At 44.3% G+C, this 13,914-nt stretch overlaps 1 protein-coding gene across 1 annotated transcript in view; it reads left to right on the top strand.

Moving 5' to 3' along the window:
• Positions 1 to 13,914, top strand: part of Sash1 (SAM and SH3 domain containing 1) — a 167,414-nt gene that overhangs the window by 135,120 nt on the left and 18,380 nt on the right. Inside the window, exons 11-14 of the mRNA XM_013026939.1 lie at positions 2,080 to 2,432; positions 8,214 to 8,288; positions 10,541 to 10,687; positions 12,965 to 13,100. Of these exons, the coding sequence (XP_012882393.1) occupies positions 2,080 to 2,432; positions 8,214 to 8,288; positions 10,541 to 10,687; positions 12,965 to 13,100 (711 nt within the window). The remainder of the gene's footprint in view (positions 1 to 2,079; positions 2,433 to 8,213; positions 8,289 to 10,540; positions 10,688 to 12,964; positions 13,101 to 13,914) is intronic.

The raw sequence follows: 13,914 nt of genomic DNA, 5'->3' as shown, positions 1-13,914 counted from the left end.
AGGCAGGCCTCTGCCACTGGGCTGCGCCTTAAGTCTTGGCTCAGCCCCTCCTTCCTGGAAGTATAGTATGTTCTCTCTGGAGAAGGATGTGCATTTTCATGTCTAACTACATGAAGACTCTTGGTCTCCATGCCTGGTAGTCAGGTGTTTGTCTTGAGTAAGGAGCAAGAAGGATAATTATATACTGCTAAAGGTCTGGGCCACCCTCCCCAAGCCTTTTTGTGTGTCAGTACTGGGACTTGAACTTGAGTCCTCTTGCTCTCCCTTTGGCTTTTTTTTCCACACAAGGCTAGCACTCTACCACATGAGCCACACTCTGGCTTTTTGGGTGGCTAATTGGAGATAGAGTCTCCTGGACTTTTCTGCCCATGCCTACTTCGAATCAGGATCTTCAGCTCTCATTCTCCTGAGTTAGGAATACAAGCATGAACTACTGGTGCTCAGCTTTGTGAGATCCTTGCATCCTGTTTCTAAGCTCTCCAAAAAGATCCCTGGGAAGTTCTGCAGTGAACTTTGGACTGGATATAACTTTGCCTTTCTTTGCTTCTTCCGGCCCTGCCCTCCCGCTATCTCCTGGATGAATATGAAGTTAATAATCTTGGGTTGAAGTTCATACCAGTGGTTTGTTTTTCTCTGTTGCTTTTGTTTTTAACCTCTAATTCCCACCCGTTAGAAAAAGTAACCAACTTAAAAACTTCAAGACCATTCCAATCACCTCCCCTCCTCTTGGGTTGAGCCTCCCTTTCCTATTCTCTGACATTTCTCCCCACACCGGCCCCCTTCTCCTGATATAGTTAATAGTGTGCTTCTGTTCCAAGGAACTTTGTATTTTTTCCCTCTTCACGATTCAGCTGGTGGAAAGCTGCAAAGCTCCAAAGTTTCCTTATAATTAAGGACACGCAGCCAGCTGGGATTGCTACACCCACAGCCTGACCTACTTCTCCTCTACATCTGTTCACATAACACACACAGAAAAGAACTCCGATTTCCTGCCAACGGGTCCAGGCTTTTCCACTGGGTTCTGGAGGGCTTGGCTCACTACCTGGCTCCAGGGCCGGCTTCAAGTGGAACACTCCAACTGCTTGCGTGTCCAGGCCCTTAAACGCCCTTGCTGCTTCCACCAGACCCCAAGTGGATGGGGGATATCTCTGAACTGGTTGTGTTTAGCCTGTCAACCGGGAGACCATTTGTCAATCACATTTGCAAGAATAACTCTTGATGGTGTTTTCCCCACCCTAGTTGTCATGGAGATTTAATCACTTAAATAGCATATGTACCAATAAAAATTAAAAAAAAAAAAAAAAAGATCCCTGACACCCAGATGACATTCATCACACCCTGACTATAAAAAGCCACCAGAGTCAGCAGAAAGCTGGGCCTTTCCAAAGGGGAAAGGCTGATCCCTGGTTTCTGAGGTTTGTACTTACAAACTGGGGAGACAATTACCTTGCCACACAGAGGCCTACCGTGATAATGATTGGCTTTGACTTTGCAAATGGCTGCTTTTTTTTTTTTTTTAAATAATAGGCCTGCGAAGATATTTGGTCTACAGAGATGTTTAATGGGGAAACAAACAGATCACAGCTTTTTAACATTAAGCTTGTATGAGACCACAAACTTGTAATAGTTTGATGTTTCTTGTGATAGCCATGTTTTAGCGGGTACTGTGTTTATGAAGAGAATGATAATGAGGGCGGGGAGAGGGAGCACTGTTGGTGTGTGTGTATGTGTGTTGGGTTTTTGTTTTTGTCTTGTATTTGGAGCTAGTACTGGGTCTTGAACTCAGAGCCTTGTGTTCTCGCTTGGTCTTTTCCCATTCGAACCACACCTCCAGTCCAGCTTGTTGCTGGTTAATGGGAGATAAGACTCTCCAGATTTCTCAGCTGACTTCAAACTCGGATCCTCAGATCTCAGCCACCCACAAGTAGCTACGATGACAGGCAGGAGCTAGGTACTGGTACCCCGCAGCACCGGCGTTGGTTTCTCTGTGCCCTGGCCGGTGCTGGTCAGAACAGGGAGTTAAGAGCGACTGCACACGTGTCGGTTCTCACCGAGGGATCCGTGTTGTGTTCCCTCCAGGTGGGGATGAGCACGTGTTTGAGAGCCCCCCGGCCCTGGACGAGCGATCCGCCCTTTACTCTGGAGTGCACAAGAAGCCGTTTTTCTTTGATGGCGCCCCAGAGAACCCCGCCGAAGAGGACTCGGAGTGCGCCCCGCCCACGGCTCCTTCCCCGGGCGGCCTGGAGGGCGGCTGGGGCGCCGGCCGGAAGTTGGTCAAAACCTTCAGCAAAGGAGAGAGCCGGGGCCTGATCAAACCCCCCAAGAAGATGGGGACCTTCTTCTCCTACCCGGAGGAAGAGAAGCCCCAGAAGGTGTCCCGCTCGCTGACGGACGGGGAGATGAAGAAGGGGCTGGGCTCGCTGAGCCACGGGGTAAGTACGGATGGCGTCCTCCTCTATGACCACCAGCAGCAGCACCACCACCAGCACCACCACCACCAGCACCACCGGCGCCGGCACCGCTTTCTGGTGTCCCTGGAGGAGGTGCAGAGCGTCCGCAGGCAGATCCGCTGGAAGAAGACGGACGCCAGCTCCCCCTGCTCGCGCCACTTACCATGACCTAACCCGGCCTCGCAAAGACGACGCGCATGTAGGCAATGACGTCAGAAAAACGGAAAAACGAAAATCTACAGCAGCCCCGGCCCAAGCCCAAGACGCCCGGGGATGCCGGTGGGAGACGAGGCCGCAGGCGAGCAGCATCGGCCGCCGCCTCCGCCGTCAGCGAGTTCAACATCACCTACGTGGTGGAGCGCAGCCTCTACAGCCACCTGAACCTGACGCAGCTGGTGCGCCCCGGCGCCGACCGCACCCTGCGCAAGGCCGACCAGCAGGACCTGCGCCGCTGCCTGCTGGACGACGACCAGGAGGCGCAGCGGAAGTGGGCGGCCACCGTGGACCGCTGCACTAAAAGGGTCCTCTTGCGGATCCACCAGAAGTCCGTGAGTCTGCGGGACCGCCACCGCGCCTTGTCGTTTCTGTGGCGTGCAGTCAAGCATGGCGCCCTCCCCCGGCCCCTCCTCCCCCTCCTCAGCCTCTCCTCCCTCTCCACCTTGACCACCACCTCTGGGCTCCAACCTTCTTCCCTTTAGTGTTGGATTTCTCCTTTTTCTTGACCATCACCTCTTCTCTCTAACCCACTTCCTTTAGTGTCGGCTTCCTCCTTCTTCTCCATCTTGACCATCACCTCTGGGCTCCTTTAGTGTTGGATTTCTCCTTTTTCATCCTGACCACCATCTCTGGTCTCCAACCTTCTTCCTTTAGTGTTGGATTTCTCCTTTTTCATCTTGACCATCACCTCCCATCTCTAACCCACTTCCCGTGGTTTTGGCTTTCTCCTCCCTCTCCCTCTTTGACCATCACCTCTGGTTTCTAACCCATTTCTTTACGCGTCAGCTTTCTCCTCCTCCATCTTGACACTCTCCCCTGATCTCTTAACCATTACTTCCTTTTGAAGTGTCCTTCTCTTCCTTTTCCATCCTGACCGGTTGAAGCAAGTTCGACTTTTAATTCAAACTGAGCCTTGAGGCCAATCCAGGGCCGGGGCCTTCCAGGGTGCAGGCTGGGGCTTGGCCCCCTCCTGGGTGGGGCTGTCCTGATGCCCAGACATCTCATCACTTGACCTCAATTAGAAACTGATTCAAAACACTAGGACATTTTGCCCTTAAAAACAATTGCTTTGCTCTTTCAGTTAATTAAAACAATAGGAGCTAGCTCACAGAGTCTACCATCACCAGTAACCAGTAAGTGATTGGAAACTTCAAATCTGGTAGAGGCAAGCAGAAAGTTCCAAAGTCTTAACAGGGAAGAGGTGAATTAGAGCTCTTTGGTTTACTTCAGTGAGTTTAGTGCTCTTATTTTTGTAAGCATTTGGTTCCATGCGTAGCAAGGAACAATGTCCTCACTTTCACATAATAAAGTGTTCTTCCATTTTAGTGAAGGATCAGGGAGAACTAGTGAGATTTCTGTTCAGGGCATGCAAATGGCCAGCTTTAGAATACAGATCATTTTCCCCTTGGAATGCCCACCTAACACTTAGCTTGCACAACAGCCCCTGTAAAATGGCACAGAGGACCTGGCAGGGCCCTCCTGGCACCTTGTTTCGTCCACCCGGGGCTGCTGGCCGGGAGCCCCTTTGAAAGGTCTGAAAGAACCTTTAGAAGAATCCGCTTCCATAGTGGCTTTTCCCAGGCCTCCTTCACGCTCATGAATAGGATGTTCTTCCCCAGACTATTACTGTAATTTAAATTCATTCAATCCAGTCCTGCTTTTGTGAAAGAGAAAACTGATTGGTCAATGCCATCCTTAGAATGATCTTCTCTGCACTGAAAGGATCCGTGCATCCTTCCTACCTCTGGGGATTTCTAAATACTCTCCCACGAATGGACTTTCTTTGTGGATCTTATTTTCTATCTTCTCACATTCCTGTGGTTCTTGTAGCACTTTGAATGCTATTCGTCTGTCACAAAAACTTTTCTCTTGGCTCTTTCTACATTGTGGCAGTAGTTCTTGCTGGGTTTGGTTTGGTTTTGAAATAAGAGCAATCTCTTTGTCACCCCTTCAGCCTGCTCTGATCCATATGTGTTCTGTAAAAGGCCAGTGTCAATGCTTTTTTTTTTTTTTTTAACTTACAGAAGTGCTGTGCCCAGTTCATCCACTTTGTACCTTTTCTGTCCATGTCCTGGACAGAACATGGCCCCTTTCATGTTCATTAATGACTCTGAGTTTAAATCATGGAATATGGAGAATTTACCCAGTTGGAACGCCTTCAATTGCTCCTGTGCCTCTCATGTTATTTATTACTAGATAAATAATATGGACTCATCAGGACCATTATTCAAGAAGTAATAATTCTGAGGTTTTTATGAATTAACATTGTGGGCCAATGTTAAATGAACATCTGGGCCAGATTGTCCCTAAGTACTAAGTCTCATTTGCTAAAAATGACATTATTTAATGTCTAAAGCAAGAATCAGTCTGAACTGAGTATTTTTAATATGTAAGAGAGTCTGTCCTGGACAGTTATTAATTCCTGCTAAGATTAGAAATTGGCATATAGCAGGTCTTGTAAGTACAGTTGTATAATGAGGAAAACAAAATTGAATTTTTTGATTTTTCCAGAGAATATATGAGAAAATACGTTTTTAGTGATAGAATTTTTTGATTGAACCTGGGGCCCATGTGTGATAAGCAGATGCCCTACCACTGGGCCACATACCCAGCTCTACAGCTTTGTTTCTGCCAAGACTTAAACCATATAACTCTGTGTCTTTGAGAATTCTTATCCATTCTTCTTGTTCTATATTTCCTTTCTTTTACTCCCTCCCCCAGTATGCACAATTTCCTTTCATCTTAACCTTGATCTTTTTGTCTTTGAAAAATGCCATATTTTGCTTGACGAAACTCCAGAGAAATGATAACGCTTTGTATTCACTGGAAATGGTCATGTGTCTTGCCTTTTATTTGATCATTCAATTTTTGTTTGGAAGAACAGACATGCATGACATTTGAAATTTTGTCCATTTTTAAATTCAACGCTTCCCCAAAACATGTTTACAACTGCATGATCATCTCATCGACCAGCTCGACTCATCTCTACAATCTATCTGAAATGTGTTTAGAGTTACTTGTGCAAAAGATGTGTGAACTAAAAAAAAAAAGAATTCACTTATACTTCATTTGCGTAGATCACCTACATCAAAGACTTATTTTTCTTTTAATATTTTTATTTATAATTTTTTCCCTCAGAAGGAATGCTACTTGGAGAAATATTTGATCTTATTAGAAGAAACTGAGGATTCATTCAAGAACTGTTGATTGTTCAAATTTTTGTTGAGTCTCCATTGATAAAGAGGAATCATTTCCAGATAATCTTAACCCATCACTGGAAGACAGCCCTTTCTTTATGCGCTTTATTTTAGGCATAAATGCACACAACAGGCATATGAAAACTTAAACAAGCTTCTAATTTATAGCAGTCACAGTTTCCACATAAATTCTTTGTCGGTTATTTCATATGTTTCAGAAATAATGTGCTGTATTGCAGGAGAGGCTGTTTAACGCAGGACATGTAAAAAACATAAAGTAACAAGACATCTGGGTGCCATACCATGTCTGCAAAACCCTGAGTCACCCGAAAGGAACTAGAACAAAGTCACTGGCGTTGCAAAACTCCCAAAACGTATTTGGCATTGTATGTTAGAAAGGGAAAGCTAATGTTAAATTTTTTACAGACATTTTTCTCTTTGTATGGATTAGACCTACATCTAGTTAAGTTGAAGTGAGATGAAATTAGATGTTGATATTGAATATCAAGTTGGGGTTGTATCCACTGGCAAGCCATACATTACTTAAAACAGAAGCAGCCTGCTGGTAAGGGACAGCTTTGCAGCCTTCTAAGCGGGGGTGTACCCAACCTTTCCCATTGTGTCCTCTTCTAAGGATGCTCTGGTTTCTGCAGTTGACCTCCCAAGTTGCAAAGCCTGGAATGGAACTCCACCCCTTCGCTTGCATATTTATAACTCTGACTAAACCTACACATGAAGATCAGCAGCATGAGCTACCAGGTTTTCAGCAGAATCATAAGTCACATAAGAAACTGGTACCCAGTGAGTGTTTCTTTATGCCAAGCACTGCACTAGGGGTCCTCAACTATAATATGTCAATGCCATTTCACTACAGACCATGAGGTTCAAAGAGGTTTAGCGTTTGAATTAGGAAGTGACACAACTTGGGTCTGTCTGTGTCCTCTTTCAGGAGCCTAGTTAATCTCCCTGCAGGTTGCTTCTACTTTCTCATTGCACTAAATGAATCTATGTCAGAAGTAGATTTATTTCAAATAAGCAGTGTTTATAGTATACATTGTATAGTATACATTTTTCTGCTCCTTTATTTGATTTAATAACTATAAACTGGAGTTCTCTGGGAACTAGGTGATCCAAAATGTTGGTGCCAAAATCTGCTGCTCAGCTTGTATTGGTAATTGTGTTAAATAGAACATTATTTACAAGAAAGAAAGAAAAAAGTGTGCCTGAGAGGCGGGGGAGGGGGGTGGAGGGTGGTTGTAGGCAGCAGTGGTCAGTAAGTGGCTTTGGCTGGATAAGCAAAAGAAATTTGATCTCAGTTCTAGAAATACCAAAAAATGAAAGAAATAGTAGCAGTTCCATCAGGTTTGGAACCAGTCAAGAGGACAACAGAGCTTTCATTTGAATAATATCTGCATTTTTTTCTGTTAAAATGAGTGTGATCAAAGGCAGCTTCTCCTCCCCCCCCCCTCCCTCCCCCCCCCGGGCAAATGTGGTATCTTCATCCTCTGAGAAAAAGAGTTATAATTAATTTAATTGGACAGTGACATGGGAAAGTTATCAGCATTTTTGGCTCTGATGGAGAAGTAGTTAGTGAGTAATCTTGACCTGATTGGACTGCTATAAACAGAACTTTCCTCCTGTCCCAGCCATTTTAAAACTAAACCAAACAAAAGTCTCTTAGAAAAGCCTGCTGTCAGTGGCTGAGCACAGCACTCAGAAGGACTGAGTTCTCAAGACCACTGAGTGAGGCTGGATGCCAGTGGCTCACGCCGATAATCTCAGCTACTCAGAAGGCCGAGATTTGAGGATCAAGGTTTGAAGCCAGCCTGAGAAGGAAAGTCTATGAGACTGATCTCCAGTAGACTTCCAAAAAGTCAGCTCAAGTGGTAGAGGACCAGCCTTGTATAAAAAAGTTAAGGGACAGTGCCTAGGCCCTGAGTTCAAGCTCTAGCACAAGCACAAAAACGAACAACCACCAGAAAACCCACTGAGCAATGCCCATTGATTGTGACTGCTGTCTGTGACTGCTGCAGTCTGTGCTAGGAGACAAGGAGTCTTACAGCCCTGAGTGGGGGGAGGGATTTTGGGTTGTGTGTCTATTCAAGAACAGCTGTCTCTGGATTTGAGACACCTGTCGTAGGTGATAGGCTAATTCCTTAAAGCTCAGGATCAGTGGAGTTGCCTGATGACATGACTTATGTGTTCTTTCTCATCATTTCTCGTTGCCTTTTTTCATCCCGTTCACATTTTGGTGATTGAGCGATGTCCGGTGGAAGGGAAGGGTGTTGGGGGTGTGTCTGGTAGGCAGAACTTGAGCGTAACTTCCTGTCCTGTCCTCTCCTTTCCACAGAGAACCTGCAGTTTTGGGGGATTTGACTTGACAAATCGTTCCCTGCATGTAGGCATGAATAGCTCCAATCCGATGGTGAGTAGATGCTGGAGGGAAGCAGTTGGTTGGGATTTGAACCATGACAGATCACAATAGATGTCCATGTTGCTCAAGTCACTTTTGGAAAAGAGTTGTATTGCTTATTATTATTATTGTTTTTTAGAACTAGAATTTGAACTTGGGATCTTCATACTTGCTAGACTGACACTCTACAATTTAAACACCCCCCCCCCTTTTTTTTAACTCTTAGTTTTTCACGAGGTTTCATTTTCTTTCAGATAGGGTCTCTTGTTTTTGCCCAAGGCTCATTTCAAACCATGACCTACTTATGGCCTTCCAAGTCGTGGGGAAGATGGTTGTACATCACCAACCCTAACTTGTTGATTATGATAGGGTCTTGCTAAGTTTTGCTTGGCCTGACCTCCATTTCCTAACCTCACGTTCTGAGTATCTGGGATTACAGCGCTGCTGCCATGCCCAGCCTCCGCTGCACCCACTTAAAGATGTTCCATTGTTTCATATGAAAAGGCCTCTGATGACCCCTCCAGCCTCCCTCTCCTGAAGCAGCACAGTTCCTTCATGCCTTTACCTCCAGGGTTCTTCACCCAGATGAGTTTGGTTTCAGTAAAAGTCATTGTTGTCCACGAACCTTTCTTCACCTCACGACAAGTACACGTAACTACTGCATATGTCGTGGGGCCCAGTGGGACGCTGTGGTTTGGAAACCACATGTCTAATGACCAGTCTTATTTGGGGCCCAGTGCATGCCTTCCCATCCCCAAGGCTTAAGTGTAGGTCTTTCTGATGGGATATGTCAAGGAGTAAGCCCAGCCTAGTGTAACAGCCAACCAGACTCCATGGGCCAAGGTTGCCACCTCTCCCAGACCTACTTCGGGGTCTTAGTTTGTTCCTTGAAGTTCAGTTCCTCAGTTTATATGTTATATCCCCCATATATATATATACACACATGTACTAGGGCTTGAACTCAGGTCTTTGAACTCTCACTTGGCTTTTTTGTTTAAGGCTAGCGCTCTACCACTTGAGCCCCTCCTCTACTTCTAGCTTCTTTATAGTTACTTGGAAATAAGAGTCTGACAGACTTTTCTTCCCTGAGCTGACTTAAAACTGTCAGCCTCAGATCTCAGACTCCTGAGTAGCTAGGATTACAGGCATGAGCCACCAGTGCCCAACTTATAGGTGGTTTTTTATGGTATGTCCTTCATATATTTTGCCATGAAACTGTAAAATGAACATTTCATGCTTTATAGTCTTTATGATCATGTGTCAGCTAAAATACCCATCTGAGATATGAAGTGTTGCAGAATTTCCTGGAAGATTTAAACTGTTTTATTTGGATATCAAATTTTATTGATTCATAAACCAATAATTTTATGCAGTCAGTCTTTAAAAAAAAGAATATTTTTTTCCCTCTTCCTCAGGGGAAAGTTTGGTTTTTAATTTAAAGAAAAAAAATAGAGAGATGGCCACAGCAATGTAGTTCTTTCGGGAAAGGAAACTGATATGCTCTTAGGAATTGACCATGTTGAGTAGAGCTCTGATAAAAACAAGCCAGATTCTTACTCTTCTATGCCTAAGCCTCTACCATGAGTGCTTAGTGCTTTTCTGAGGGTGATTCAGAAGTGGTATCTCACCACTACTGGGATTCATGCAGTTTGCTCTTTGCTGATAAAATGTAGTCTACTTGTGTGCTTCACATGGTGGGGACTGTACCAAGATTAAATAAAATTAAAAGTGACTCATGTCTCACTACAAACAAAATCTTCTTAGTAGGTTTTAACTTCCAATCAAAAAGATAAATAGGAATGAGTGGGATGGTGGTATATGCCTATAATCTCAGCTACTTTAGCAGGGTGAAGATCAGAAGTCTGGAAGTTCAAGGCTAGACTGGGCAAAATGTTAGCCAGATCTCACAACAACCAATAAGCCAACTGCATGCCTTTTAGATACAAGCATCTGAGCTAGGTAGGAAGATCACAATCCAAGGCCAATCCTGGGCAAAAAATCTTGAGACCTATATAAAAAAATAAAGCAATAAAAGACATAGTTCATGTGATAGAGCAAAAGGTCGTCAGCTCAAAATCCAGTACTGCCACAAAAAAAGAAAAAGAAAAGGTAATTGCATTGAGTTAGCATGAGAAAAATGTGAACATCTGGGGAATGCTAACATTTTCCTGAGAGTTGGGACATTAATGGTTTGGATAATGAAATCTGTTTCTTGGCCTCATTTTCTGTAACTAAAGGTGTATTTACAATATTTTGCTTCCCAGGGGAAAGAAGGAGATTTTGTGTACAAAGAAGTAATCAAGTCACCCACTGCCTCCCGTATTTCTCTTGGGAAAAAAGTGAAATCGGTGAAAGAGACCATGAGGAAGAGAATGTCCAAAAAATACAGCAGCAGCTCTGTCTCTGAGCAGGTATGGTGCGCACCATCCTAGCTGAAACCCCCAGGTGTCTGCCAGCAGGGCAACCACGGCTGCCCCATCTGAGATTTTGAATAACGCTTAGTCCTCAGACTCCTCACCCTTGCTTTGCTTATACAAACATTTGCTTCTACTTAAGGTTATGCATGCACCTATGCCTGGTGTTAGACATCCAAGACTAGGCCCTGCCTTCTATATTCAGACAGAGGCCAAAGGGGCCACCTGAAGAAATGAGTCCTCCTTGGTGAAGTAGGCACTAAAGATTATAGTCTCTATTTCCACTGGAATACCAAAGGGAGATTTTTCTCTCCTAAAATACCATTGGTACAAAATGTCTATCACCAGATCCAACCATTTCAGAGGTAGTGAGAAGCACAGAGCGAGTCTGAGGAGGAAATTCAGCAAATGCTTCCTGGCTCCTGGACTTCTGCAGTCATTAGGTCTCCATGGATACAGCTATCGCTAACAATTCACTATCACAGTAGCAGTATTGATCCGACCCCCACATCCCAAGTCTATTAAAAAAAAAATAATCGCTAGGAGCATGACTAATTTCTGTCTCAGTTGCATGAGTAGAAGGAATAAAAACACCAGGGAAGGCTTTGAGGTTAATCTTGACCACTGGATTTCAAAACCCTCTCTCCTGGCACCTTCATGGTACTCGTGTTGCAGCCTGTTAAAGCATGATGGATGAGTTAGTTCTGCTTGAAATATGTGGGGAATGTCTCTTCAGCTTCCTTATGGAAACAGCTGGGAACGTAGGCATTTCATTGCTCAGCTGCTGCCCCCTAGTGATGGCAGCCTAAACACCAGGCCTCTTCCTGTTTGAGCCACCAACTTGGCCAGCCCCACACGTGCACATTCATTTGAACAAAGTATCTTGATTTTATGCCAGTGGTTCTCACTATAGGAGTGGAATGACTTTGCAGGGTTATAGACTATTTAGCCAATTTCAGTACCTTATATATGGAGAAGCATGAAAATGTGGCCAATTGTTTTAGAAGGAGTATACTTTATAAAAAATATAAATGTTTTTCAAAGTAAATGAAATATTCTTTGATAGTATTTTCAAATACTATATTAATAGTCATTAATAGTAGATTATAGTTGACCTGCCTTTGGAGTCTAGCTAATTACTGAGCTATTGAATTTGCTTACAGTCCTTAAAAGATTTGGCTAATTATTCTGTCCTGTGGCAGAGATATTTTTCCCCTGAAACATTTTCAAGATATGAGAGATATATACACACATATATGTACATATATATATATATATATATATGTCTATATATCTACTTATATATAATGAAAAGTAATTTGTATATGTGTTTGTGTATGGGCCTATATATTGGGCCTTGAACTCAGGGCCTGGGACTATAATTTAGCTTTTTCATTTTTCATTCAAGGCAGGCGCTCTACAACTGGAGCATAGCTCCACTTTTAGATTTTTTTTTTTTTTGCTAGTTAATTGAAAATAAGAAGCTATGGACTTTTCAGCCTTGGGCTGGTTTCAAACTTGAGCCTCAGATCTCAGCCTCGAGCCACTAGGATTATAGGTGTGAGCCAACAGCACTTGGCTTTGAAAATTAATTGTGTGTGTGTGTGTGTATGTGTGTGTGTGTGCTTGCATGCACCAGTCCTGAGGCTTGAACTCAGAGCCTGGGTGTTGTCTCTGAATCCCCCTTCCCCCACTCAGGCTAGTATTCTATCTCTGGAGCCACAGCTGCACATCTACCTTTTTGGTATTTAACTGAAGATAAGTTTCTCATAGACTTCGCTACCCAGGTTGGCTTCAAACCATGAGCCTGTGATCCTCAGATCTCAGCCTGAATAGCTAGGATTACAAATGTGAGTCACTGATGTCAAGCCTGAAAATACATTTTAAGTGTGGCCATGGGCCACAAATTTCTAGTTTAGGAAGGATATGGTTAAAAAGGAGACTTGGCTTGGAATGTGGCTTAGTGGTAGAGTGCTTGCCTAGCATGTATGAAGCCCTCAGTACCACATAAACAGAAAAAGCCAGAAGTGGTGTGGTAGCTCAAGTGGTAGAGCGCTAGCCTTGAGCAGAAGAAGTTCAGGGACAGTTCTTAGGCCTTGAGTTCAAGCCCCAGGATGGGCCAAAAAAAAAAATTAAAAAGGTATAGATAATAGTCATAGCAACAGGTATGGATATAAAGGCTGATTTGATTGCTGCCACTGAGGACCAAATTGCTAACAGTTACAACATGTCTCCATCCACTTATGCAACTTAGTTCTGTTGGAACTATTTCAGGACTCTGGCCTGGATGGGATGCCTGGATCCCCTGCCTCAGCAAAGCCAGACTCAGAACATGTGGACAAACCCAAGCTCAAAGCCGGGGGATCGGTGGAAAGCCTTCGGAGCTCCCTGAGTGGGCAGAGCTCCATGAGTAAGTATACTTCGTAATTGGAGATGATTTCCTTTGGAGTTCAAGTCTGATATTTCTTGAGGAACAAGCTCAGGCAAGTTAAAGATGAGTAAGGTGAATTCTTTGTTCTCAGGATGCAATTACAGAGCCAGATTTGTCATGTTTGTTTGGTAGATTTACAGCAGTGCCTCACAAGAAGGGAGATTCACTTTGATTGCAGAAGACAGAAAATATATCTCAGTGGAAGGATCTAGAGACGATAGGAGAAGAAAGCAATGGGAGAAAATGCAAGAACATGGCCAGCAAGATAAAGGGGGCTGGGGAAGGGGGAGATAATTACAAATGTAGCAAATAGTCTTTAGCTAGGCTTCAGCTGAAGAGCTGAGGGACAGCACCCAGGCCCAGAGTTCAGGCCCCACGACCGACCAAAAAAATAAGATTCTGGGAATCAAAATGAGAGAGAGGAAGGAGGAGGGATGAAGCCTTGTTGCCCCATGGAACTGGAGGAGAAGCAGGGCACCTGGGTGTTTGTTCATGGGCTTACAAGGGGCACATTTGGATCTAGGGCTTATACCTTACTACCATGCACAGCAGAGGTCAGGAGCAATGTTAAAACACTGATGATCACCCAGGCTGGGTGACAACAGATCAGCCCCTATCCTAACACTGCTCTCTTGGGTTCAGTTTAGAAGGGGAAGGAAGAGACAAGGACACACATGCACAGAGAGTAAAATGTGACTGACTTTCAGGTTAATCCGATCCAGGAGATCCTCCACAGACTTGGGCTGGGGAGGTTTTCCTTTCCTCCTCCTCCTGGTGGGGCGCTTGGGTTTCT

Source organism: Dipodomys ordii, unplaced genomic scaffold (genome assembly GCF_000151885.1).
Source record: "Dipodomys ordii isolate 6190 unplaced genomic scaffold, Dord_2.0 Scaffold98, whole genome shotgun sequence".
NCBI classification, from domain to species: Eukaryota; Metazoa; Chordata; class Mammalia; order Rodentia; family Heteromyidae; genus Dipodomys; species Dipodomys ordii.
This window is presented reverse-complemented; position numbering and strand designations above follow the sequence as displayed.